General features: G+C 36.0%; 1 protein-coding gene and 1 long non-coding RNA gene across 4 annotated transcripts in view; one reads left to right on the top strand and one right to left on the bottom strand.

Moving 5' to 3' along the window:
- The window catches only part of LOC127384910 (uncharacterized), a 48,716-nt gene extending 41,813 nt beyond the window's left edge, over positions 1–6,903 (bottom strand). Inside the window, exon 1 of the long non-coding RNA XR_007889534.1 lies at positions 6,783–6,903. This is a non-coding gene — a long non-coding RNA (uncharacterized LOC127384910). The remainder of the gene's footprint in view (positions 1–6,782) is intronic.
- PDLIM3 (PDZ and LIM domain 3) lies at positions 436–26,343 on the top strand. 3 transcript variants are annotated; one of them, XM_051619983.1, is made up of 8 exons: positions 437–687; positions 6,504–6,655; positions 8,130–8,214; positions 15,294–15,361; positions 18,641–18,904; positions 21,566–21,693; positions 23,398–23,509; positions 24,336–26,343. In XM_051619983.1, exons 1-8 carry the CDS (start codon positions 595–597, stop codon positions 24,523–24,525), a joined length of 1,092 nt encoding a protein of 363 aa, XP_051475943.1. In that variant the 5' UTR covers positions 437–594; the 3' UTR covers positions 24,526–26,343. The 3 variants fall into 3 exon arrangements, with proteins under 3 accessions (XP_051475944.1, XP_051475943.1, XP_051475945.1); XM_051619984.1 differs by lacking the exons at positions 15,294–15,361; positions 18,641–18,904 and adding an exon at positions 14,670–14,857 and having other exon boundaries at positions 436–687; XM_051619985.1 differs by lacking the exon at positions 18,641–18,904.
- Positions 26,344–27,404: the final 1,061 nt, after the last annotated feature.

Here is a 27,404-nt window from a genome sequence, read left to right as displayed (position 1 = left end):
ATGTTCTCAAGTAACTAGCTAAAGGGCTGGAAGGACTATGTAGTGCAATAAATTATTACATTACAAATAAGATGTAAAACAAGAGCTTGAGAGGGAAATCTCCTTATCAGTATTTCTGTTTATATGAAACAGAATTGCGTAAAAAGTCAGAGCAGTGCATTGCATAGTTGAAACAAGCACTAGCAATGTAATCAGCATGGTTATCAAATAAGCAACAGGGTTGCTTTAAAAGCCCAGAAAGAAGGACACTGCACCCCGAGGCTTACTGATTGTCGGGCTGAGGGGGACGCTGAAGCAGCAGATAAAGCTGATGTATTTGTTGTAAACTTTCCAGCATTCAGGCTTTATTTGTCCGAGTTTGATACTCCCCTTTGTGGGTGGAGAAGCCGAGGGACTGGCTGACGTCACCCAAAGAGCTGGGATAAAGTGCAGTGCCCGCAGCTGTGAGATGAGTAAAACTTCCTAAGAGGTACACAAGGTCGGCTGCCCTGCCCAGCAGGTGCTCCCCTGACAGCTCCCTTCCTCCCACAGTGTGGTTCCTCACACAGACCCAAGGAAAATAAGAACAGTAACCAAGAAAAAACAACATCCAGAATGCCCCAAAACGTTATTCTCCAAGGACCGGCACCCTGGGGATTCAGGCTCTCGGGAGGAATAGATTTTAACCAACCCTTGATCATAACCAGGGTATGTACTCTTCCCATTTCCTTTCTATTTATTACTTTCATTAGTTATTGCAGATTTTTGCCCTTTACTTTCCTGGAGTTCAGAGATGCAGATGAAAGTGTGAGAAGCTTAGCAAGTAGCTGCTAGTTCTGATGAGAGCCTGCTGAATGCTAACAGTTTTTACAAGTTTTCTGTGACATGTTTCTGGGATTGCTTTATTGGTCTAAGAGACTTTAACTGCATTTCTACTTATGCCTTAAAAACTGAATTTAAGTGCCTTGGCAGCAGGAAAACTCTGGCATGATTTCCTCAGGCATTCAGATGAGAAAATTAGTTTTGAGCCTACTAAAGGCCAGACCCCACTTTTATCATTTTCATGACTAGCCTTTGTGATCACTGGGGGAGAAGACTACTTGGCAGCAGCTCCTCCTGTCTGGAAGCTTGTGCTTTGCAAACTCTGTGCCAACTTTACAAGATTAATCAGAGTCTCATTTAACTAAAGCAAGTTCTGATTATTGTCAGTAAAGGCAACAGCATCTGTTTTTACACATGTAAAAGTTTTCATTTTCATGGATATTAAATTGGTGAATTATGAGAAAGTTATCCTGTTAGAGATAGTTCTTGGGTGTCATAATTATAAAGGGACAATTTATTTACCTTACCCCTCTAATAAAGGGCAAGAACCTGAGTCTTTGTTTTTTCATGGATTTTGAGCTATTAATTGCAATTTATGTTTATAAAACTTGATGAATAGAGCAGATAAAAAAGTGTCAGCTGTTCTGCAGCTACAGAGATAGATCTACTAAAAAAAAAAATGGATCTATAGTTTGATAATTTGTATATTTGAAAATTGTGTTCAACACACAGCAGACTAGAATTAGGTCTCCTTTTGCTGCCTTTCAGAACCTAAGACATTTCAACTGCCTTTTTTTTAAACAAAAAAAAACAAAACAAAAAACCCCTCACAACTCCTGTACTATGACTCAATATATACACTATGCCTGGTATTAAATAAACACCAAGAGCCTTGAAGGATGCATATCACTGGTGATGCCTTACAGAAAATATACTTCTAAACAAGTCTACAGAAAGTTTCAGGACTAATATTTCACGTATTATATTATTAAAAATTAATTTCATTTCCTCACTTATTCCAGATTTATACAACCATAAAAGATTGTACTTATTTTAAACAGAAGTAACCCAAAATGCTATTTTCTGACTCTATGTAGTTTCACAATGAATACTCATAGGACACAGCAAAACTTTTGGAGGAACAACAGACAAAAACATTGAATAAAAAAGAAAAAATCTCTGGATGTTTGGGGGCCTTCATTGCCTTTTATGGGCCTCCAATAGAAAAATAGTTTCCATTATCTCCAATGAAAAATATTTTAGCGGTGTCTGGTTTGTATTTTCTTTGTGTTTAGATTAAGTGCAATGAAGTTTAAAACTGCAGTAACAAAGCACGTTACTATAAATGTAACTTTCTAAAGAAGAAATTATTTTGCAATTGATTCATACCTACCAAATGCCTCACAAGACATTGGTTTTTAGTATATTACAGAAATGCTCAAAATCACAATTCAAGTAGAACTATGAAATAAAATACATAGAGGGAAAAACAACAAGTTTGTTTCCTTAGCTCAACTTCAAGAGCACTTGACATTAGATTTCTTTAAAATTAACATTTTTGTTACCACAGCATACATTTAGAAGAGTAAGTATTCATGTAGTACCCCTTAAGAAGTACTGAATATTTCTGAAGATTCACATGCTTTTTAGAGCCAAGGTGTTCCCTTTGTAGAAGGTATCACCACCAGCCCATTCACATTCAGCTTAACTGTTCAGACAAGAAAAAAAAATATCCAATAAAACTATAAAAGGAAATTCTTTTAAAACACGTTATGAAGAAAATAATTGGACAGGTGGTAAGTCTGGCTTGCTGTAGTCCTTGTTTGACAATCAAAAGCTTTTACCAGGACTTGTCAAGAGAAACAGACAACATAAGAGATCATCATCCACCTGTCTAAAAACAGATGTAATCTCAAAAACCCATCTACAATATCTCAAGTAAGACAATTCTCTTGACTGTTTCAAGCAAATGCAAAAACCACAGATTATGGTCACTGTGAGGACAGGAAGAACAGGAGGCAACTAAAACTAGACATATTCAGAGTCTATTAAATAGAGTCAGAAACAATGAATTAACTACAAATAATGAAGCATTTCTTTAAATCCTTGAAACTTCACATAGTTGCAAAGAAAGTGTATCAACAAAACTGAATAATAAAAGGAAACTGAACAATTTCAGTCTGTTTTGACCAGAAAATAACATTTTGGGTAAAGTGTTTAGAGAAATGCAATCCTCAAATTTAAGTCACATTGAAAAAGCACTACAGAAACAATTAAAACCTGTAGAGGTTGGAAGGAATGGTGAAATATTATCAACTCTAGATTTAAGCTCTAGCTCAGTATAAATCAGATCACAATGCAAGTATTTATATTAGCTCAACTTTATACTTAGTGACTCTGTCTTCAGGCATTCAAAACTCTCTTCAGAAAACAGAGCCCAAGATATTTATGAAGGTTTTCCATTATGTTTTCATAAGTCTGTTAACAGATGTAAAGAAGTTTTCCTCAAAACTTCAACATTTCATAGGATACCTTGCCCCTCACGTGGTTACATGTAATCTCTGACAATATCTGAATACTCAAAATGAATCTTTATATTTATCAAAAACTGAGATACCTAGGATACAGGATCAACAGGTATGCCATACAAATGTGTCCTGAAGAGCAAGGCAAAAAATTTTCACAAAGCACCTGCAGAATCTCCCTCATAAAGCATGGGTGAGCAAGCAACAAACACTACAGTCATAATATGATTGTACATGTTCAAAATGCACATTTAATGCCTCACTAATAATAAACAGAATCACATTATTGATGCAATCACATTATTGAGGCATCTACTATATCAATATTATACCCATGGCATGGTGTGATCTTGCAATGCACAACCTGCTGCCTTTATACAAACTGTAGGCTGCAATACTTTTCTCTGCTCCCTTTCCCCACAGGTAGCAGTCAGAGTTTCCCCTTGAAATACTGAGGGCAGAGGTCATGTTCCCCCTATCCCATCCTGGCAGCAGATCTCCAGCCCTTTCCATCAAACCCAGTAAGAGCAAATGAGAGTAAGGATTATACAGGGGCAGGCAGTTCTGCACCCCAGAAGGCCTGAGCAAGTATAGCTCAGTGCCCCATGAAGGCCCAAAAGACACGTTCCAGAAGCCTGGAAATATTTTATTCAGCTAAGGAATAAGAAATACAGAATCCTGCTCCTTTTCCTCCTACTGAATGACAGTAGCAACATCCAGTCATGGAGTGGTACCACTGCAGCTGGTGACAATATGTTAAGAAATGACAAAGGACCCTGCACTATTACCAGTAACGCAGAGTGGGGTAGGTCCTGCACAGCTGCAGGGGAACATACTGCACTAGACAGATATCCTACTTTATAAGGCAGGATCATTATCTCAGTACATTGCTGAAGTATGCCACAGATACAGTAGATTATTTGTGGTGGCATGCAAAAAGTGTAATCTATCAAGTAACCTATATTAGGGTAATTCAAGCAAGGTTACTCTTGAGAGGGAACCAAGAACAGCTGGTTTTGTCCATTTGGGATATCAGAGCATCAACAGTCGCACTCGAACGCTGACTTCTGCTGCAGGTTGTCATTCCACGCATGTCCACAAGATGCTAAGCAAAGTCAGGAGCTATTCTAGGTTAAAGGGGGAGGCATTATAGCAACTCTATTTCTGTCTTCTTACAGTGATGCAAGAAAGAAGTCTCAGTGTAATTCATTTACACTTACAGCTGTTGCGATTTGAGAAACAAACCATTTTGGAGACGTCATACTTAGAATTTTAGAGCAACTTCCTTGATTCATACTCAAACAGATTATTGAGGCACCTTTGCACTTTGCTAAGCACATACACAAGAGTCCATTCTTTTGGAGAGCGAGGGGCTAAAAGCCCCCAGCTGACCTCAAGTACCTATTTGGAAAGTTTGTCTGACTTGATACTACCACATGCACTGCTGTTTCATACAGTGGAGGGAAAAAAAAAAAAATAAAAAAAATGTAAAAAAATTACCTGCTTGAATACATAAAAAGGCCCAAAAAACACACCCTTAAGTTCTTTGAGCACTCAGGCCCATCTACCAGAGATGGAGAGCTGGAAAGAGAACTACTCTATTTGGCTGTTTGCCATTTTTTTAATACTAATGTAGTTCAACACACATCAGAAAGAGTATTTCTATTTGACTTTGATGCTGACAGTACTGCCACCTGCAGACACAGATCTGCCAGGTTCACCATCGCTGAGGTGCAGATCATACTGGAGGTATACTGGGCATCTTACACTCTTCCTCTGCTGGACAACTGGGAAACACCAGAATTTCATAACATCTCCATAGCATAATTTCAAGTGCTCCGTAAGAATTACTTTTAATAATTGAGATACCACTTGCTTTGGCTGTAGCAGAACCCATGGAGAGAGAAATTCTCTCCAATAGCTTTTTTTATTTCATACACGGCACAGATCAGTGAACTGAGAACTCTTACAAGTAAGACTGTATTGACATCTTTGTCCTTCACACTAGGATTCATTTACTTAAAAATAAGAACTTAGTGTTATTTTAGATTAATCAACCTGTCCCCTTTGTTCTACTGTTCCAGAAAAGCTGAATCCCAGAACCTAATGTGCTACATCCATGAACTTCACGTTGCTGTCTTGGTTATCATTGGTCACCTAAAATGGCAATACACACCCAAATGGACCTAAATCCCAATCAGTGACCAAGACCTGTTTAAATGGTGTGGTGTTATGAGAAGTCCCCTGTTTGCAAATAAAAGCCTGCAATTCTAGAACAAGTTTTAGTAATATCTAAGATCATGGCCCCTCTACAACAGTTATTGTAAAACAGAATTGTGATGCACTTAAATTATTTTAACCATGATACAGAAGATTATCAACAAGACCAAAACAATGCAAGCATACAAAGACAAGTTTAGGGGTATTTCTGTGAACATCACTGACTTTAGTATGTTGCCATGATGTATGAGTTACATTACACAGATCACCTTTGAAGGATCAGAGCCACTGTTACTCAAATGCAACGAAACTTATAGCCTAGCACTTTAAGGAGTTCAGAGTCTGGATTAGACATTAATAAAGAGAAAACTGTCATTTCAGTAATATTAGCATATTTATGGTTATTTAACAATAAAACATGAGAGTCCAGGCTAGCAGAAAACGCACTAACTGATGTATTTGTCCTTAAATATGGTAAGACAAGTGGCTTTCCATATTGTCTTGTCTATGGCACAACACGTACATGAACATTAAGTAGCACAATTTCTTCACAGTTCTATTCTTCTGCTCTTGCCTGGACTTGTACGGGAAAAGCTCAACTGTTTTTGTTTAAACAAACTACACAATGGCAGTTGACACAGAAGACCAAAGACAAGTTCCAATAACTAAAAAAATCAGAGTGGAAACTCTTTAATGCAGAAGTGGGAAGAAAGTTTCCATCTAATTTGAATTTATAACAAATGAAGCATTATATGGTGATCTGACAATAGAACTACAGGAGGCCTAGAAGAATTAAGAACTCACTTTTTTTTTTTTTAAGCAACCATATAGATATTTACAGGCCTACTCCTTCAACCCAACAGGAAACAGCAAAGCACAGTGAAATTTATCTTCTGCATCAATTTTCAGGTATGCATGGTGTTTAAGTAGTTAAATTTTGTTGTGGTTTTTTTTCAGATTACACCTGGAAGCAAGGCTTCAGCTGCCAACCTGTGCCCTGGTGATGTTATTGTAGCTATTGATGGTCTAGGCACAGAGAACATGACACATAATGATGCCCAGGAGAGAATTAAAGCAGCTGCACATCAACTTTGTTTGAAAATAGAGAGGTATGTGTACACATCTGCTTACTTCTGAAAGAAGATACTATTCAGCCAACTGATGATACAGTGCAACTACTTTAAACAGCTTTAAGAATTTCACAAAAGCTTTAAAATTACAAGCACCCAAACATACCTCATCGATTCCAGATCAGGCAAGCCTCCCCAAACTTGTCTTCAGAGCTGCAAAAAGAATAGTTTCCCTCAGGCTACTTGCCACATTTATTGAGCTATGAACCATACCAGCTACTGCCTCTGCTGACTCCACAAATCCTGTGTTTGCTGACAGTAAACAAACACTCTTAGCTAGCTGCCACTTGTTCAGTTACTTCTCTGCTGTAACACCCCCTCAGCCACAGGTGCTTCTCATTGCCTCCAGCACAGTCAAACTTCCTAATTTATCCTCCCAGTCAAGGAAAGCAACATCATGTCAGACTTTCATAAGGGGTGACAAAGCAGGGGGCCTAAAGCCAAACTCCTTGGTCACAATTTGGTCTCAAAGCAATTTTAAAACCAAAACAAACTAAAAACCCCCTATCTTACCTGAACTGCAGGAGTCCAGAAACTTCTTGCATACATTTCTCTCAACTAAAGTCATCAGGAGAAGCAACCTGCATATTCTCATTTTTATTAATTTTTTTTTCTAGAAAGAGCATTGTCTAATTACTAGAACACACATCACATATTAAAAGTTCCTGTCATTCTTATAGTTAATTCCAGATTCTGTTGCAGGTTTATATGCCATTTAACAACCCTCTTAGGAAGCAATTTTCAAAATATGGCAAGTGAAATTGTGCCTATGGAATATGTGCATATTTTTAAAATGCTAAATATTTGTATTTATATAAAAAACAGTACTAGATAAATATTTAACATTACTATTACACTATTTTAAAATTAGCTGCCAAATGTTGCCTTATGAAGACAGAATTGTAACTGGAATTTGCATGTTTGCTATCTCTGCTTCAATGACTGAAAGAATCATCTATGCAACTTCTATTTACAATTGCACATATAGTTTGCATACCTAGATTGCACTCCTCCTACACTGAAAAGCAGGTTTTGCATCAATGTTGTGGTAATAAATAAATTTATATTGTTCTTGTTTAGGATTATTACTAATATATTCGCTTTTTTGTGCAAAACATTCTAAGGATGCAAAATTCCTTTTATCAACTATTTAAAACTGTAAAATGTTTGGTCAGCTCAGGTCAGAAAGGCATTAACTTCCCTTTGCATTTGGTTACTATTAATACACTATTTCCCATTGTTCATAGTATATGCAATTTTTTTAAAAGTAAATACATTTTAATATATTATTTACATATAGTGCACATTACATATTATTGAAGTATTTCTATTTCAAAACATTTAAAAAGCATAGAACAAACTGTACATTTTCAAGCTGCATTATATTTTACAGAGATATATACAACTCTGTAGGAATTCAGGCTGTTTAGATTCTGCCTTTCTTTCTTTCTAGGTCAGGAACTAAATTATGGTCCCCACAAGTTTCAGAAGATGGCAAAGCACATCCCTTCAAGATAAATTTGGAAGCTGAACCACAGGTATGAATTCTTAAAAATTACCTAACCATTTCCCTTCACCTTTTTACACTCTAAATTATCTCCCTTCTGGTCACTAAATTCTTTAAAAAGTGGTTTGTCCATTATCTGACAGTTTAAGCGAATAGGAACCATCACGATTATATGTATGAACACCTTTTTATCTGACTGGGTGTTTTTGATTTTTCAGCTATAACTGGAAAAAGCCATTAACAAGTTCTCATTTTCTTTAAAGCTGGACACGTCACCATAGTTTTATTATGGATAGAAAACATCTCCTTTTACCCCGACATGGGTAAATTGCTTTAACTCTTTTAGAGATTCATCATCATATGAGGAAGTTCCTCAATCAGGAAAAACTATCAGGTACCAAACAATAAACACATCACATCACAAAAGTCACTGTAATGTATCCATTAAATAGATATATCCATTAATACTGGGTCTCTTTACTTCCATACAGTATCATACTACACCACACAACTCAAAGTGTACAAAACCCATGCACTGATTCATAAGCAAACCATTCACCACTTCTGGCCAGTAAAGTCATGATCACTGTATATGAGCAAAGCAAGTCCAATCAATTACAGTCTTCCTTTCTCTTCAAACTTGCAAAGCTAGGAGCCAAAGCCTCCATATTGTTAATAGTTAATTAGCTATCTAATGTCTATGACTAGTGCTTTACGCTTTGTCATTCCTCTTTAACCTATGTGAACACTTGCTGTTCTCTCAAGAGAGGGAGGGAAGAGCACTCTGTTGATTCTGGTCTCTCAGGATCAAAGTAAATATGTCAAAGTATTTATTTTGTGCTGTCCTAGAAAAATGTGTGAATTCCATTTCAGTAAATCCTATGCAATAAACATTTCCACCAGTTCTGATTTCAAGGAGACACTCCCAAACATTAACATGGTCTTTCACTGTTCCAGTTCTCTCTCTTTTTTCCAACCTAAAAATTTGCATTAAGTGATACAGCAAATATCAGCAGAAACAACGTAGCCTCTTCAACGTAGCCTCTTCAGCAGAAGGAGACAGTATAGTAAAGAAACATAATTATTTTAAATGCATATTCTTGCAGAACAGCTAGGATATACATAAAAGAAATAGCAATGGACTAAATTAACTTTAAATGCTAAAGACAAAACCACGTAGGCATGAATGACAGGAGAGCAATCCCTTTGCATGAAAGCTGCATTCCTAAAAAGGATAGTTACTTAAGAATAAATCACAGCATTTCACTAAGTGTTACTTGGCAGGCTATGAAACTGTAGTCTCCATTAGGCAATCAGAAACAACCAGCCTCTTCATTTTAGTAAGTCCACTTTTCCCCTTCCTAGGCAAACCAGGAGTACTGGGTTCATTTATTTAAAAATAGGCCCCAGAAAAGTAGCAATGCTTGTCAGCAAATACACTAAACCATTATAAGGATTATCTACATTTTAGATTAAATTCTTCCATTCAAGAACCTCCATTACTCTGATCTCCCTAAGGAAAAAAATACAGCCTTTTTTTCTACAATTACTGAAATTTTAAATTAATTTTGCTATGTGTTTAGTCACAACACATGAGACCTGGCAGTATGTACACCAGTAGAAAAAAACATTACAACATCAAAGTTTCTTTAACACCAGACAACAAATTGTTGTGCAACTATAACCTGTTCTGTTTATGTCATTTTAAAGTTTGCTGACGTCCAACAATAAATAAAGGCACTGAAGTCCAGACAAATAGAGAAAAATTCAAAAGCACTATAGTATCCCTTCAAATGTAAAACTGTGTTATCCAAAAGTATTGTACACACCGTCTAGTGTGCAAAAATGGAAAGCCACTGAGTTCTATTTAAAATATTTCTGCCATTTGTATAATAATTAAAATGACACAAAATTTCATAGATGTTATCATAGAATCATAGAATACCAGGTTGGAAAGAACCTCAAGGATCATCTGGTCCAACCTTTCTTGGCAAAAGCACCGCCTAGGCAAGATGGCCCAACACCCTGTCCAGCTGAATCTTACAAGCATCCTAAGTTGGGGAAACTATCACTTCCCTGGAGAGATTATTCCAGTGGCTGATTTTTCTCATTTTGAAAAATCTTCCTCTTGTGTCCAATTGGAATCTCCCCAGAAGTAACTTGTACCCATTACCCCTCATTTTTCCATGTGAGTACTTTTAAAAAGGGAGTCTGCTTCTTCGTAGCTGTCCTTTAAGTACTGGAATATAGTGATGAGGTTTCCCCCAAGCCTTCTTTTCTCCAGGCTGAACAAATCCAGATCTCTCAGCCTTTTATCTTATGGCAGGCTCCCTGATCCTCTGATCATCTTTGTGGCTCTTCTATAGACCCCCTGAAGCCTATCCAAATATTTTTTGCATATTGGGAACCAAAACTGAACCCAGTATTCCAGGTGTGGCCTGACAAGTGCTGAGTAGAGTGGGATGATGACTTCTTTATCTCTGCTGGTGATGCCCTTGTTGATGCAGCCCAGCATCCTGTTGGCTTTCTTTGCTGCTGCAGCACTGTTCCCTCATGTTGATCCTGTTATCCACCAAGACCCCCAGGTCCCTTTCCCTGAAGCTGATCTCCAGCCACACAGATCCCAGCCTCTGCTGCTCACCTGGATTTCATTTTCCAGGTGCAAGACCTTACACTTGTTCTTGTTGGACTTCATAAGCTTCATGTTAGCCCACTCTTCCAGTCCATCCAGGTCTTCCTGCAGCGTGGCTCTCCCCACAGTGTGTCAACTTCCCTACTCAGTTTGGTATCATCTGCAGACTTCATCAGGATGCACTTGATATCAATATCCACATCCATTACAAAGACGTTAAACAGCATCGGGCCCAACATTGATCCCTGGGGTGCCCCACTTGTGACACGTTGCAAATTTGAAAAGGAGCTATTTCCCACCACCTTCTGGCTGCGGCCAGTCAGCCAGTAATAAAAGGAGTCATGTTTTTTCACTCTTGACAGATGGACTTTTTGAAGTTCACTAGTAAAGTTTCAAAAAGGGAGCTCAGTAATTTAAAATACATTATAAGCCAACTGAACGACAATAATAGATGCAGACTTATACAGTCTTCTTAGTAAGTATCTAATTTCTATTTGCAAGATAAGAAAAGTAAATTAAAGTAAAAAATGTTTTCAATTGTTCAGCAATTTGGCCAGAATGATTACTTTAGCTTAAATGAATAAAAATTATTCTACAGGTGCTTGGAGATGGTTATGTGAAAACTGACAAACAACTAAATACTGTGCCTATTTGCATCTATGGAATAAGGAATGTACTCTAGGTGATCCTGCTCTGTCAGGCGGGTTGGACTAGATGATCTTTCAAGGTCCCTTCCAATCCCTAAGATTCTGTGGTTTTGTGAATCTTCACACCATAGCACACTTTTGCTTTTGGCTGAGCAACCCCAAAGAGTCATCTGGAGATCGATACAGGCAATTGTCATAGCACAACGAAAGCTCTCACTATTTTTCCTCTGGGAGAGGAAACTGAGAAAACAATTCTCATAAATTACTTCTAGCAATAAGCAGCTGACTGAGAGCCAATCCTGAAAAATAAATATTCCCACATAAAAACCAGCCATCTAATTTCCTTAGTCTGGAGCAACTCCTAGCATAATGGATAAATCACAGGAAATAACACACTACTTGAAGTATTACTATTACAATCACATCATATTTGGTATAAAAGCAATTTAGTACAGAAGTCTCCAATAATATAATTAAGAAGAGAAAATAAAACAATCTAAATGGAAAACTGTATCTTACAAAATTATTTTTAAATCCTTTTTGCTGCATTGTCAATGTAAAACAATACTATAATCTGTAAATTTTTTCTCAGTTAATGAATTTGTTTCCATTAGTACAATTTCTTGAATTGCTTTTATTTAAGCTTTTTTGTTTCCATATTTGCCTTTGAACATTTTTTTCAGTGTGGGTAGGCTTTTGGCCATGAAAGACATGATATATTCCTGGGAGATACAAATATACTATACACATAAATGAGTATAAACATCTAAAAAACCCAAAAACCACTATTCTGAAAAGTAAGGTTAACCAATTATAATCAAGTTTTGAAGCAATGTACTTGTACCAGTCTAGTTTTGAGGACCAACTTCCTCTCCCATAACAGCATTCAGAGATAAAGATTTTAGTCACACGGTACCTCCAAAATGTAAACTTCCATGTACTTTCACAGTGATTATTCCCAAGGAATGCCATCGTATGGTCCATGTTGGATGCATTTTGACAGACTCTGGGGGCTACATTCATTCTATATTTGCATTGCCTACATCAATGCAAAGTGTAGTTGGCCCTGCAAAAAGGATGTCACTCTGCTAGGGAAAAAAAAAAAAGCAATTAAATACTGTAATTGTCAAATATTCCTGATTAGGAATTTCAACAACCTCCAGTTCTCATTTAGCTATTGAACTAGAGGAGGACTTTTCAGAGATTCAAAGAGATCAAATAAACACAAGAGCTGGACTGTTTTTGCTGCTGTATGTTCTGTCACTGAAATTTTATATCAACAGAAGAGTTAGAAAGAAAACAGAAGTCTAACTAACTGCAAATATTTATTTCACAACTGTTACATTGTAAACATGCTATTACGGTGCTGCATGTCTTCTGTGCTGTTCATCTGTCAAACAGAAATAAAAAAGGTGATGAAATTACAATGTTCATGGCTGGTTTTGCTTGTTTTGTATCATACATGGATTTAAATTAATTTTAAATACTTTGACATTAATATCTGTCATTAAGTAGACATGATCCTAAACACTAGTAGATTATTTTCATCTACTAATACACCTTGTTAATTGCAACCCAGTCCTATCAGACAGAAACAGGGAACTGCAAGTTAAATCTTTGTGCTCATTTACCTGATTGCTGCTTTCAGTAGCCTTTTACAGTGCAATGCTGCTAAACATTTTCATTTAATATAACTGCTTTTTACTGTTTGCATTTTCTGGTTGCGCATTCTGTATGACCATGACTTTTCTTTAGTTTTGTTCCTAAATATATGTCTGAAACTGTTGTTTTAAACTAAAACAAAAGGGCCAATTCACATTCGGGTTTTCATAATTTTTATAAACAATTCACCAAAACATTGAACAGAGACTAGATATTGTCTGAGACAGGATATAATGCTCTGAGAAATGAAAAACAATCCACAGATGTCAAAAATGTGTCCATGCTTACCTCATCTGGTCTAATTATCTTGATTAATTCTGTGGATTTTAGCATTCTAGTATCTATTTTGTTTTTGTTAATAGGTTGTATTTGTTCTAAATGGAAATTTTTCTAGCATTCCTAAAGGCTAAGGCAATCTAAAAAAGGCATTTATGCACCAAAAAAAACCCCTTTTTTTAGAGTTTTATTTTAGCAGAACAAGGAGACTAGTTTGTACAGTCCGTAAGACATAAGCAAAAGACCACAACAGTACCTGAATAATTTTAAAGCTGAATATGTTGGATGTGTCACCATTTAAAGTATGTAATCACAAATACCAGACAGCTCAAACTGTAAGCAGTGAATAAGCCAAAAGCTCTTTAACAATTTGAAAACAATCCTATTCAGCAATATCAGAACTTAGACTGTCTACATGTTGTATAACACAGTGGAGTAAAACCTAAATGCAGAAATGGTCAAGCCAATCACTCCTAACCACAGAAGAACATCGTAAGTTATCTGAAAGGTCATTAGAGATTTTGTTACTAGATCTTACCCCGATTAATTCCAGAAGTGGAGGAAATTATCTGGGCCAACAATAAATAAAATCATATTCCAGAAATAAACAAACATAGGCAGAATTCTTTCCAATTTACCCATTTCTGGGTTTCACTTATTTATAATTATTTCACTTTAAATTATACAGCATCAAAATTTTTGAGGCACAGGTATGCTTTCTTGTATGGAAAGAGTTCAGAAGAATGTCCTCCATCTGATGTACATCCAAGACTAGTTCAGTTAAAGAAGTTAAAAATTATGTGTTCTCTAGGCAAGATGTTTACAATAAAATCTTCATACTTTTATGAGTTCCTCCATGGTTATGAGACAAAAAAGCCAAAGTTAGCACTAAAGCAAAGCAATTAAGCTAGCTACACATCAAAAGTTTCCAACAGAAGAACATAAACAGTGTGAAAACTAGACAACAATACAACAGGTTACTATAATATCCATCCCTCCCATCTCTTCCTAAAGTTGCACATTATTTACAAATGTGGAATGCCTTCTGTTTGCCCTGGGGAAGGATAATTATAGTCTCTGAATGTGTATGGCTAAGTAGTATATGGAAAATTCATGGGAAAATATAGTATGCTTGCACCAGTTAAAAAATACCAAAGTTGCAAAAGTAAAAAATGCAGAGATTAACAATACTGATGTTGTCAGTTTTACTCATTACTAGCTTTGGTGTGCATTGTAGCTTTGTGTATTTTGTCTGCCTATCATGTACAGGAATTCAAGCCTATTGGTACAGCTCACAATAGAAGGGCCCAGCCTTTTGTTGCAGCAGCAAATATTGATGACAAAAGACAGGTAGTGAGCTCCTCCTATAATTCTCCAATTGGGCTGTATTCATCTGGCAATATTCAAGACGCGCTTCATGGACAACTGAGGGGTCTCATTCCTAACTCATCACAAAAGTGAGTACTGGTATTTACTTATAGTATATGGTAATTTGTGGTATATGTTTTGTTTTCAATTTAAAAGTCCAGCTCTTGATGTTTTTTTCTGATAATCAAGAGTTTATTGATTATCCAAAAAAAAAAAAGGTGGTAAATTAAGCAATCTTTTGCCAACACAGAAAACTATCCATTCAGCCTTGTAGTAGCAACACTGCAGGTAGCTACAATTTGCCCTCTAAGTTGGGCTGCAACACTACCCACCATCCTTCTCTATTTCAGCCACACTTTACTCCGCTTCCGAACACTGAAGTAATCGTGTTTTGAGCACCAGGAATGTACAACCTAAATGCAGTTACATCACGGTTACAATTTCAACACTTCGTTAGCTATATATGAAGTAGAAACAAGCATTTATAAGTCAAAGAAAGTTATTTTAACCCTTTTTTCTTTACAGGATATGAACTACTTTGAACACAGGCATAACATTCGTCCCAAACCTTTCATAGTCTCGGGACGAAGCAGGTTATAAACTCTTGAGAGCTATGCTGGATTTGGATGCATGGTGTTATTTTTTTAATAGATACTCACCATTGACATTAATAAAGCATATTGATGCATTTGAAATTTACTTACAGCAGTACATAGCCTAACACTGAAATTGAAAACAAAAACAACCCCCTGAAATGGCTGAGTTGCAGAGATCAGGCTTGAATTTGCCATTTCTGTTTCAAAAGAAAGCAGGTCCCCTCTCCCATCTCAGCTATACTGATATGAGTCTGAAGTAACTGTGTTCATGAACATGATTCACTTTACAGCATAGCACCTGATATTGGATGCTTATAAATCCATGGCACTCTGAAATTCTTCTGTTCAAATGCAAATATATGCAATTAGTTAACTTGCTAAAAAAAAAAATAAAAAATAGCTAGTTACAGAAATTATCATCTAGATACTTTAAGTTTGCTTTTCAGCAGACCTCTATTCAGAAGGAAAGCTACAGTAAAGCTAAATTAGGAGAAATATCTGATGTCACAGACGTGTAAAGCTCTGAAATACAGAAAAGCTTATATATTTACATCCTTCATTTTAGTTTAATAGTTGTCTGTCATAACTGGGGATGAAATGCCTCACTTACCATTATTCATGTTATTAAATACAGAGGGGAAAAAACAGTGCAAAATCTGTGGCTAAAAATGCACGGAAGCTCGAAAGTGCCTGAGTGATGCAACATACTGTGATAAGGCCCTTTATCCTTCCTAGCAGTAATGGTTTTTACCACTGGATTTATTGTTCTGCATTTAATTCCAAAAGTTTAAAATGCCTGCATTTTAAGCATACTCATTCAAGTCTTATAAATTATGCCAGAAAAACAGGATACTTTATTCCTGTGTACAAAGGAAAAAATCTCCTATGGGTGATCAGTTTTGTGAGATGTGTTAAATTTTTCAACCACCTGAATGCTAAAGAGGAGAATGTAGAAGATGGATAGAGTCCAATCCTTCTGTGACTATCAATCTATGAACAGTGTTGCAGTGGAGAAAAGATGCCCATCTGTCCTTGCAGTCTCATGCTGATTCATAATAAATGACAAAATAGCCCTTAGCAAATATGCACAGCCTCTAACCATAGGCAGCACTTACATACTGTACCTGAACCAGGTACCTAAACTAGGTACCATTTAAAGGTACCTAATCAGATTTATGGAAATCCAAATAAGCATTTCAAGAGCCTAATCTCCTAATTCAGAAACCTCAACTACACAATATTTTCCTTGAAAATACTGACATAAATGGCCATTTGCCAGCATATCAGATGAGGGAAAAAACAGCAAAAATTAATCTGATAGTGATGTAACTAGTTTCATAACTTTAGTTGGACAAGGTTCGTCAGGTGTTCTAGCACTGGAGAAGTCTTTGTTTACAAAATACAGAATCTCTGACAGAGGGTGTTACACCTGCGTAGCCTTGGCTGTCACACTGTCTGCTACTTTTTAATCAGTTTGGCTCAATATATATCCTCTGTTAAACACAGCAACAACCAAACCACCACCATGGCTGCACATACCCCTTCAGGACAGAGAGCTGAGGCTAAATGGGACTTTGACTAAAACAAGAGCTGATTCTGGCCTGTTTGAGCTAACAGATTAGACACTAGTAATGGTCTTGGACTTTTATGGTTATATTTTATTTATACTTATAATTTATTCTGTTTTAACATTGCTTTGGCTGCTTATAGCAAGAGTCCTGCTTTTTGTAATCTTTCTTGCTACTTTCTGTTTGCTAACACTACCGGCACTGACAATACTTATTCTACTGCAAGTTCTAAAGGCAGTTTTGATTCTTCTAAAAGAAAATACTTCACATTTATAAGTAGCCTCCATGTGAATTTTCTGGCTGGCTTATGCTAGGTGATGATGCAGAACTGTACTTCTGCTTTAAGGCTTGTCTACTGTTTCTGGAACTGACTCTCCTTTTATCTGTTGTTGATGTTAAGAGTATACATTTCCCTTTACATTTTTAAGGAAGTGGTCCTACACAAATTTCCCTCTGAATCAAAGGGAGAATTTTGGTTCATCTTCTCCACCCAGGAATAGCTACTGGGTGGAGTACTGTACTGTCAACCTAAAAAATAGAGTTTTCTTCCAGGTTTACACAGAATTATTCTACTTGGAGAAAAGTAATTACAACTCTGATAGGCAGGTTGGAGGAAAGAGATTATGTATTTATCATCTCAGAGCCCCAAACAGCATATAAACAATAACCAATGACTGTGGAATGCTGGGTTACCTGCTGTTACACAGCAACAGCAAAGAACATCCAATAACAAAGAAAGCCTCTGAGGGGCCATGGAGAAAAGACTGATGTGCTGAAAATATTGACACTGAAAAAGGCTTTGGGCCTAATTTCACATAATTTTACTAATTCTTTTCCAGAGAAGTCTAATTGGTGTGCAGTAACTTTACTTCAGTAATGTCAAGCAACATTAATATTTCTTTTAAAAAATTGTATTATGTATAAAAATTAGATGTTAAACCTACTTCAAAAGCAGTAAAATTAATTCTCTTCATATCCATTGCTCTTGTGAAGGACCACTTTCACTGGAAACACTGTAATTTAGAAATGCAAAAGTATGCCTGTCTCTTTTAGTATCTTTTCTTCTTTGAAATGTTCAACAAATATTAAAAACTGAAACACATTGTTAAGATAATTTTAAGTAATTAACAAATTGTAGAATTTAAGGAAATCTAGGAAATGTCACGTTCCTTATTTTACATTACTTTACGGTAGTCTCTTCAACTGTGGACTAAATTATTGTGAGGTGCAGGATGGAATGATGTGTCCAGGATTCCAGTACTGCAGGTGTTTATTCTGTCACTGGCACAGACAACTCACAACACTTTGTGTGCTACCCTTCTGGAGACATTAAGAATTACTCACCTAGAAAAATAATTTTAGGGAGGCCTAAATAATCCTCAAGAAAATCTAGCATAAAAAATGTAAAGTAATACTATGTTCTGAATTATTCAATCTAACAAATAATTGCTACTATTCTTCAAGAAAATGCATGCCAGAATTTTAAGGACTGTTTTATAACTGGCATTGATACTTCCTACAGGAAAATATTTTCCAACGAATAGACACACTTTTGCTTTTCTGTACTGTCTACACTTTTGCTTTTCTCTATCTGTTCTATTTATGCTTTCCAGCCTCGTTAACATCACCACATTCCTGTACTTTTGTCTTTATTCTCTATAACGCGATACGGGCCGCACACTCTTCCGTAACTTGGCTATTAACACAGTGGATGCAGCACTCCTTCAGGGATTGACTGTGGCAGTGGACGCAGTACCCCCTCTTCAATTAGCACAGTTAGCTCTATCTGCCCCACCGAGCTGAAAGCAGTGTCTAAGATGGCCCCTAACATTCCCTTGGAAATGGAGCTTCCCGGTGTCAAGATTGTACATGCTCAGTTTAACACACCCATGCAGTTGTACTCAGATGACAATATCATGGAAACACTGCAAGGCCAAGTTTCTACAGCTCTGGGGGAAACACCTGTTATAAGGTAATTAGAGCTATATCTTTAATGTTTATGAATATGCAAATTTAGAATATACCAAAAATCATTAGCTTCAATATCACACTGTTTCTATTAAAATGGGTAAAACAGTTAGAAAGAACCTATGACATTTAAAGCCATTCAATATTTTCATTTAAATATTAGTAATGTATGATTTGTAGCCCAAAGTATTAAAGGAGTCTTTTAGATGTATTTATAAATTAATATTTCATAGGAAATAATCTTATATTTGTAGCTAATAAATAACTGATTATACTACCTGAACTATTACCTGATTGACCACCCCAAAAAGAGATTCTAGTTCACTCCAGAAGTCAAAACTATTTATTATTGTTATCATAATTATTTAATAACCATTTAATATATTATCCTTATTAGTAGTTAATAACATATTATCATTATTAACTCAAATTTATTTCAACTCTTGAAATTCAGGTTAGTAAGCTGAGAAAACCTTGTAGATGTTTAACATGTTCTAGATATTTAACTCCTATTCAGGACAACTCAGTCAGTATTACTATCTCTTCTCCAAAACTATCCAGAATTGACTTTGTAGACATACTAATCCACCTCTGACTTAGGAACTTTATCCATTGCAAAGATTAAAATTCATGTAGGAACCTCTGGATAACACTGATGATTATACAATAAAAAATTTTAATGCACTAATCAAGCAATAATTCATCATTCACTTCATGCTTTATCTTTACTTCTGCATAATAGTTAATTATTTTCTGATTTACAACAATACTTAAGTTAATAATTCATAACACATAGGGTGTAAACTAAAGCTAATTATTAATACTTTAAATAGGCAATAGCCACTGCCACCAATGAACCTTCTCTTGCACCTTACAGAACTGAGCTTTTACTAACCATAAAAATCATATTTATACAGAAGTATTTAAGTTCACCATATCTGACAAAATATTTAGTTCATGAAGTCTTTGCAGAGTGATGTTACTCTACTGTATGACTATTTATCCTCAATCACAGCAACTAGAGAACAATAAAAGAAAAATTTGCTTTTTCTTTATTCTGAAATAATGGATTAAGCCCCGGGTAACCAGATTTCACAAATGCCTGTGGCATTCCCAGTTTGAAAACTGACTCTCTACATAGGCTTAAAAATGTTTATTTTGTTGTGGGATTGGTTTTTACTATGTATGCATTGAGAAATGCTACCTCACACCCTTGTATCTGTTTATTTGCCTTCTGTATATAATTGTATTATCATTTTTTTTTATGTCTAGAAATATTTTAGTAAAGAGGAGAGAATCAAGGGTTTAATTAGCCACTAGTGAGAACTGTAAAACCTAAACTCACTAAAAAAAATCAAATTCATTAAAAGCTTGTAACAAGAGAAGAAAGTGGTGTAGTTGCTTCACCACATTAAAGACAACTCAGAGAAATCTGTTGATTGATGAAGATGAAAACAATTTACATAAGCAACAGGGGTTACTGCCCAACTGCTACTGCTCTCACTGTGCTATTCAGCAGCTTAGATGCTTCTTTGGAAAGCAAGCCAAACCATATCAAGCAAAACCAGTCTAATTCCTTGTGGAATTAATTGCTTATTTCCAGTGGAAACTTACCTAAGGTTTAACAGAGAATAGGAGGCCATTTGTAACAGAAAATTTAAGTTAGACAATTATGTATTTATCAGTGAGATAACAGACTTCATTGAAGTAAATTCAGACCTTTCTAATAGTTCCAGTAGCAGTTTGAAATTTACAGATGCCACATATTCAACATAATTCCTGCCAATGCATATAGTCATCTACTCTTCCTCTCAGCTACTTAAAATGTTAATCATATTGATCAATTTAAAACATTCAGTACAGTTTAAAATACCATGAAATATTCTCAGTAAAATCTAAAATCTCTGGCTCACAAGTCATTGGAAATTCAACCATTAACTGTTTGGACAATAATTTACTTATATTTTTATCATAAAATTTACATTACAAAAAGCAAGCCATGTCCCATTCAAATTAAATTAAGAATAGAATTTTCATTCATGGATGTTAGCTTGCAATGCTTCCTGCTATGCAATACCTACTTCACTTTTTTTGTCATCTCCCTAAGTTAAATAGGTAACAATCTTCTTAGCCAAATAATTGCTATATTAACTAGCAATCAAGCCAACTTAGAAAAGGAAGAACACCTTCATGTCATTATACTTTCCCAAAAGATCTTTTTGCTTAGGTTTTGGCTGACCTTATGTAAAGATATGAGCTGTAATTTTAAAGATATTCTTGAGGCCACCTGCTGTGAAAATGGAACTTCTGAATAACATCCCAGAGAGCACCTGGTAATACAGCAGTTGATCACTGGAATACAACTGTTTTGAGGTTAAACACAGGTACCAGCCTATTTCCAAATGCCATTAGAGTCAGAACAGTAATTATGGAAATACTTTCATGAGTTTTTAGATTTATTTTTGTAACGCTTGCACTGATATTTCTTTCAGATCAAGAGAAGGCTATGTAAAGCAATGCTACCTGGAGAAGAGTTTTTCAGTAGTTGTAGGAACACACTGTCTTTGTGTTTGTTTCCTGAATCCTACTCTATGCCTGGTAGAAATACTGCTTTGAAGTTATGATTGCTAAATTGCTTTATCTGCTCTTCCTCCCTGTGACACAGTGACCCATCTCCCAACTCCGTGCCTCAGTCTGATGTGTACAAGATGCTGCATTCCAACCAGGAGGAGCCCAGTGAACCTCGCCAGTCTGGCTCCTTTAAGGTGCTCCAGAATTTAGTCTCCGAGGAAGGTGGTTAATAATGACATCTTTTACCTGTTCAAAGAATTTTTAAAATATTTGTGGGAAGGGGGAATCTGAGAAGAAAATGTGTGAGATCAGAGCTATAAGAATTTCTGAAAGCCCAAGTCATTCTGAATCTTACAGACAGCACAGCAGCCTCGTAACATTTTCCCCCTTGCTATGTCCTGTGTGAACACAATGGGGTGTTAATCACATTTTTCAGAATCTCTTCTCAGATTTTAAGATTGTGAACATAATGAATGATACTGAATAATAAAAAGTTGTATGCGAGATAACTTTTGGGACAAGCTGCATATACTCCTGACATCAAGAAAGAAAAATCTCTTCCACATCTGGGAAAAGAGAAATTTAAACCAACTCCTAAAATATGTTACACCCATCCCCTCTTCATTCTAAATAAAAATTGGAAGAGGACAATTTAAATTACAGTTGTATTTTCCTCAAATTAATAAGATTTTTAAATAACATTATTAAAGTCTGCAAGTTTGTTATATTTACAGTAACTCTGAAGAGTAAAATAAAATAAAATTAACCTAAAAGGTAAATATTAAAAATCTTAAATTTTACATCTCAGTATTTGCCAGAGAAGTGATAAATACATATAATTGTCTGTATATAGCATTGTGGGATTTTACTTGGCATTTTCTTGAATTTGCTATAATGTCATATTCATACCATGTTACTAATCTTTACGAATTTGTTGTACAGTTAGTTATATAAAGAAGAAGCTTTCCAACCGCAGGTCTTAACCACGTTATGTTGCTATGCTAAAGCCAAATCCTCCTCCCTCTTCTCCTATACCCAAGACCCCAGAGAATTAGATTGTCTATGAGGCTGAGAGCACTATGTATATATATACATATAATCACAGAATGGTTCGGGTTGGAAGGGACTTTAATAATCATCTAGTTCCAACCCCCCTGCATGGGCAGGGACACCTCCCTCTAGATCCGGTTGCTCAAAGACCCATCCAACTGGCCTTGAACACTTCCAGGGAGTGGACATCCACAACTTCCCTAAGCAACCTCTTTCAGTGTATCAGCATCCTCATAATGAAGAACTTCTTCCTAATGTCTAACCTAAATCTACCCTCTTCCAGTGTGAAACCTTATCCCTCATCCTATCACTATATGCCACTGTAAACCATCCCTCCCCAGCTTTCCTGCCCCTTCCGGTACTGGAAGGTCACTATAAGGTCTCCCTGGAGACATCTCTTCTCCAGGCTGAACAACCCCAACTCTCACAGCCTGTCTTCATAGCAGAGGTGCTCCAGCTCTGTGATCATCTTTGTGGCCCTCCTCTGGACTTACTCCAACAGGTCCATGTCTCTCCTGCACTCAGGGCCTCAGAGCTGGACACAGTAGTCCAGGCGAGATCTTGTGAGAGCAGAGAGAAGGGAGGGGTAGAATCACCTCCCATGACCTGCTGGCCATGCTGCATTTGATGCACCCAAAGATACAGTACTTTTCTACTTGCTTTTTGGCTACAGCTACACAGTATTTTTGTCAATTCAAAAGAGGTAGAATCTGGCTCATGAAACTTGTGAGCCACAAGTATAAAGAAACTTAATTGTTTGTTGATACAAGTGGAAGCCTCTAAATACATCCAGAAGTGTATTTAGAGGAAATGTATTTGACTGCATCGGATGCTTTTATATTAACCTGTACATAACAGGATTGTTTTGGTCCTCAGATGGACGCCCTGCGGGCACAAGAAGTGTGAAAGCACCTGTAACAAAGGTACCTTCTGCCATGCCTGGTGTTCAGAAAGTGCCACTGTGTGACAAGTGTGGGAATGGGATTGTGTAAGTAGTTTATTTTTAGTTTTAGAAACCTCTAGTTTGAGCACATATTTTCAAACACCACCACAGACTACAGGAATGCATTCCAAGTGATGGTCTTGGTCTCTGTCTGCACTAGCAGAAGAATGTTTCTAGACAACAGACATAAATATACATGGTTTTAAATCCCAAATTATTAATCTGTACTTTAGACACTTTCAATACAGATTATTTCTGTTTTGACTTTGTACTACCAAGGCTTTAAGATCTCTCAGGGCCTTTTGCAAGTCAATCATTAACACCTACCTATTGAAAGCAGCAGTTACCTCTGCTGCATTGTTTCAGGCTGTGAATTCTCAGAATTTTCTCGGTAGTGTAAAAGCATCCTTCCCCAAACTGCATGGGAGCATCCAGAAAGCTATGTAGGTCTATTTTAAAACTACCAGGTTTCTCTCTGAATGATAACACTAACTTCAGCAAAGAACACAGGTAATGATAACCTCAGAGAACACATTCATTGAGGAAAGGAACATAGTTTTTAAACTAATTTTGTCACCATTTTGATAGGTTAGACTGTACTTTCTGTGTTGTAACCAACCTAACATGCTTCTTCAAAGTCTAGCTTTCCAATGAGCTATTGAACTATGTGATCAATTATACAGCATTTTATGTCTCATACTCAAACTCAGATTCCAACCTTAAATTCTATATTAGTTGGCAAAAACACCAGATGAACAACCTAAAAGCCTTAAGATAAATGCCTAGAACTTACTTTGAGTCATACTGTAGTTTCTTCTCACTTTAAATTCATATTAATTAAATGTTGGTTTTTTTCATTCTTTCCATATAGAGGAACAGTGGTGAAGGCACGTGATAAATACCGGCACCCAGAATGTTTTGTGTGCTCTGACTGCAATCTCAACCTGAAACAAAAAGGCTACTTCTTTGTGGAGGGCCAACTGTACTGTGAAGCTCATGCTCGAGCTCGCATGAGGCCACCAGAGGGATATGAAGCAGTTACTGTTTATCCAAAATGCTAGTCTTACATTAACACACAAATACATGCATGCACACAAAAAGCCATTAACAGCTTAGAACTGCAGTACAAGTGTCATGACCTCTGCCTGATTCCAAAGTAGCAGCTTTTAAACCTTTTCTTGTGGGATTCTGAGGGAGGCAGAAGTCCCTAGAAGCCAGCAGTAGCATATTATACCAGTCAAATTCTGCTAAAATACTCGCTTTGAAGTTGTCAATATAACCCAGTGAAGTATAAACTAAACCAGCTGTACTGGAATAAAAAAAGTTAAACAGCCAAGGGGTTACATAATTACTACAACATATACATAAGTGCTGTAATCAAGGCATGTTAAACACAAATTAAGTATCTTTGCAAACACCAAAGCCATCAAAGTGTTACAGGCTGGGCCCTAACAAATGTAGAAACTTGACAGATCATTTGAGAAGCAGCTATTTTACATGGGTAGCACAAAACAAGCAGTTGTTCATGTCTGCCTCCACCATCTATTATTCAACTACCATTAATGTCGGACAGAAATAGATTTTGCTTACTTTGCTTTGAATTTGGGGTTATATTGACTTAATGTTCTGATGCAGCAACTGTGATAAGAAATAAATATAAAATGATACAATAAAACAGCTTGTATAATAAAGACTGTTTAGTAAGAAGCAAAGAGGAGATCTTTGTTGTTTTAATGATTTGTTATGAAATTAGCTTTCACATCACTTAGCAGAATTTTTTTTGAGGCATGCACACACATATATTTGTTTTTTGGAAAAAAAGAAACCCAAAACACACTCAAATAGGAAATGACTCAAGTTGACAATGAAGGTAAATTTTAAAACCTTTCTGCAGAAAATCATTGTCTTTTTGCATCTCCATCTTTCAATTTCTGTAATAGAAACAAGGGGGAAATACCATAAAAATATTTTTATTGCTGGTAAATTAAAACTTGAACAACTTTACAAATAAATGTTGATTAAAATACGCAAATGAAAGGACTTATATTTAAAAAGCCTGGTGAAAAAAAAAAAAAAAAAACAGTCCTAAGGAAAATAATAAAGTTTTTAAATAAATTTCTGAGATTTTTAAGAGCTGCATTGCTTTCAGGTAGGTGACAGCTACGTATACACACCTGACTGACAAACCAAACCTCAGCATTTTCAAAACCAATTCATAAATAATTTCTTGGGGTATTCTGAAACCACTTTAAAGTAGAAAAATCTACAAAATCTTACATCAAGTCTACAAGACTAGCAGAAATTAATAACTCAGTGGCAAACAATCTATTACACTTTTCCTGTTCTATAATATAAGGAGCCTAAAATGTAAGAATATGGAGCCAAAATAAGAAACTGTATGTACTTTAAATTTATTCTAAAAATTCAGTTGTGCCCAAAGCTTGAAATGTAATGTCCACATATTCAAAGACTTTTCAAAATGTTTTTTCTTAAAGTTTTATTTCAGAATGTAAATGTTTTAAACATATGTGTGTCACTGCATTTATAATTTATGTCTGCATATGAAAAGCAGACATTAAATAAATAAAATAAAATAAAATAAAGGTGTTGTACCCTTTTAAAGGTTAGTTTCTGAATTATTTTTAGGCACAAAACATATTTCTGCTTCTCAGGTGCCATGGAGGTTATGGGTAGCATTTATACTTTTCCACTGATAAAGCCCATAAAATAAAACTGAAAATGCTTTTGAAAGTGAGAGTGGACAAAAAATCTATTTTTACAAACCTAAAATGTCATCAGTGTTTTAAAATATTTGCTTGATGTTCATTTCTTTGTGGAATAACTGAAGGTAAAAATAAATCTACTACATATGACAACAATTCTGTATTTCTTTTCGACTGTTATGGGAGTGTCAAGTGACACAGAGTTTGATAGAGGAGTAAGCTTCAGATTTATCAAACCGCTGGCAAAAATGAAAGACAATTTTTGTACTAGGCACTTGAATATATAATCTGGGCAAAATTAGCTTTCTAAACATGAACAAGATCATGTGCTTTCAAAACTGAAAACCCAAAATTGTTGTCTCTGTAACAGGCCACACATACCAATTGTAAATTCAGGGAAACTCTCAGAAATGTAGATAAAAGAACTGTTAGGTTAAAAGAAAATCATAGAACATGACCTGATGCCAAAACTTTGGGGAAAGTTCAGTGGTATTGCATAATCACATTGTGCTATTTTGAGAGGTTCAAGGTTGGACATGACTTTGATAGAATTAGAAAGTAAGCCTATCTAATTGCAAATACTAACCTATGTGAAAACCTTTACAGCAATATAACAGAAACAACGATTTTCAGTTCATGCGGATTCTGAAATTCTTGATCTTGATAGAGGACAAAAATGGGAAATATCCTACAGTCACTTTAGTCTGGGGGATTTTAATATGGAGGTTTAAATGGGAGAGAAGGATACATGAATTCTCTCTATCATGTGCCAAAGGCTGAATTCTTTAACTGAGTAGGGTGTCAATGGTTCCTGGAACAAATCCTTTATGAAGTGTCCAGCTAAAGAACTATCTACTTCTGGCTTAAGAATGGCATAGCCAGTAAATCATGATAGCTTAATGCTACTGTGGCTCTTCTCAGCTGTGTCCAGACTTTTATATATATCTATTACAAGCTTAAAAGAGCTATGGCATTTATTTTTAGATTAAGAGAAAGACAGTAAGAGTGACTTCATATGCTTGTTATCTCAATTCTTCAGATGTTGATCAACAGGTGTGAAAAGCTTTCCTCAGCTATGCTACTGCTGCATAAACAGCAGGGCTGTTCTGGGAGATATTAAAAACTGTTTCTCTAAATGAGTAAGCCAAGAATTGTATATGAAAAGACATAGATAATTGATTTATATGGTATTTTTGTATTAATTTTTTTGAGACAAA

The sequence above is a fragment of the Apus apus genome, chromosome 4, assembly GCF_020740795.1.
Source record: "Apus apus isolate bApuApu2 chromosome 4, bApuApu2.pri.cur, whole genome shotgun sequence".
Lineage (NCBI taxonomy): Eukaryota > Metazoa > Chordata > Aves > Apodiformes > Apodidae > Apus > Apus apus.
This window is presented reverse-complemented; position numbering and strand designations above follow the sequence as displayed.

Excerpts from the sequence above, each read along its gene's own strand:
- PDLIM3 (XM_051619983.1), top strand. The coding sequence starts at position 595 with ATGCCCCAAAACGTTATTCTCCAAGGACCGGCACCCTGGGGATTCAGG. Across the intron at positions 688-6,503 it reads AACCCTTGATCATAACCAGG|ATTACACCTGGAAGCAAGGC; the intron begins GTATGTACTCTT and ends GTTTTTTTTCAG. Across the intron at positions 23,510-24,335 it reads AAGTGTGGGAATGGGATTGT|AGGAACAGTGGTGAAGGCAC; the intron begins GTAAGTAGTTTA and ends CTTTCCATATAG.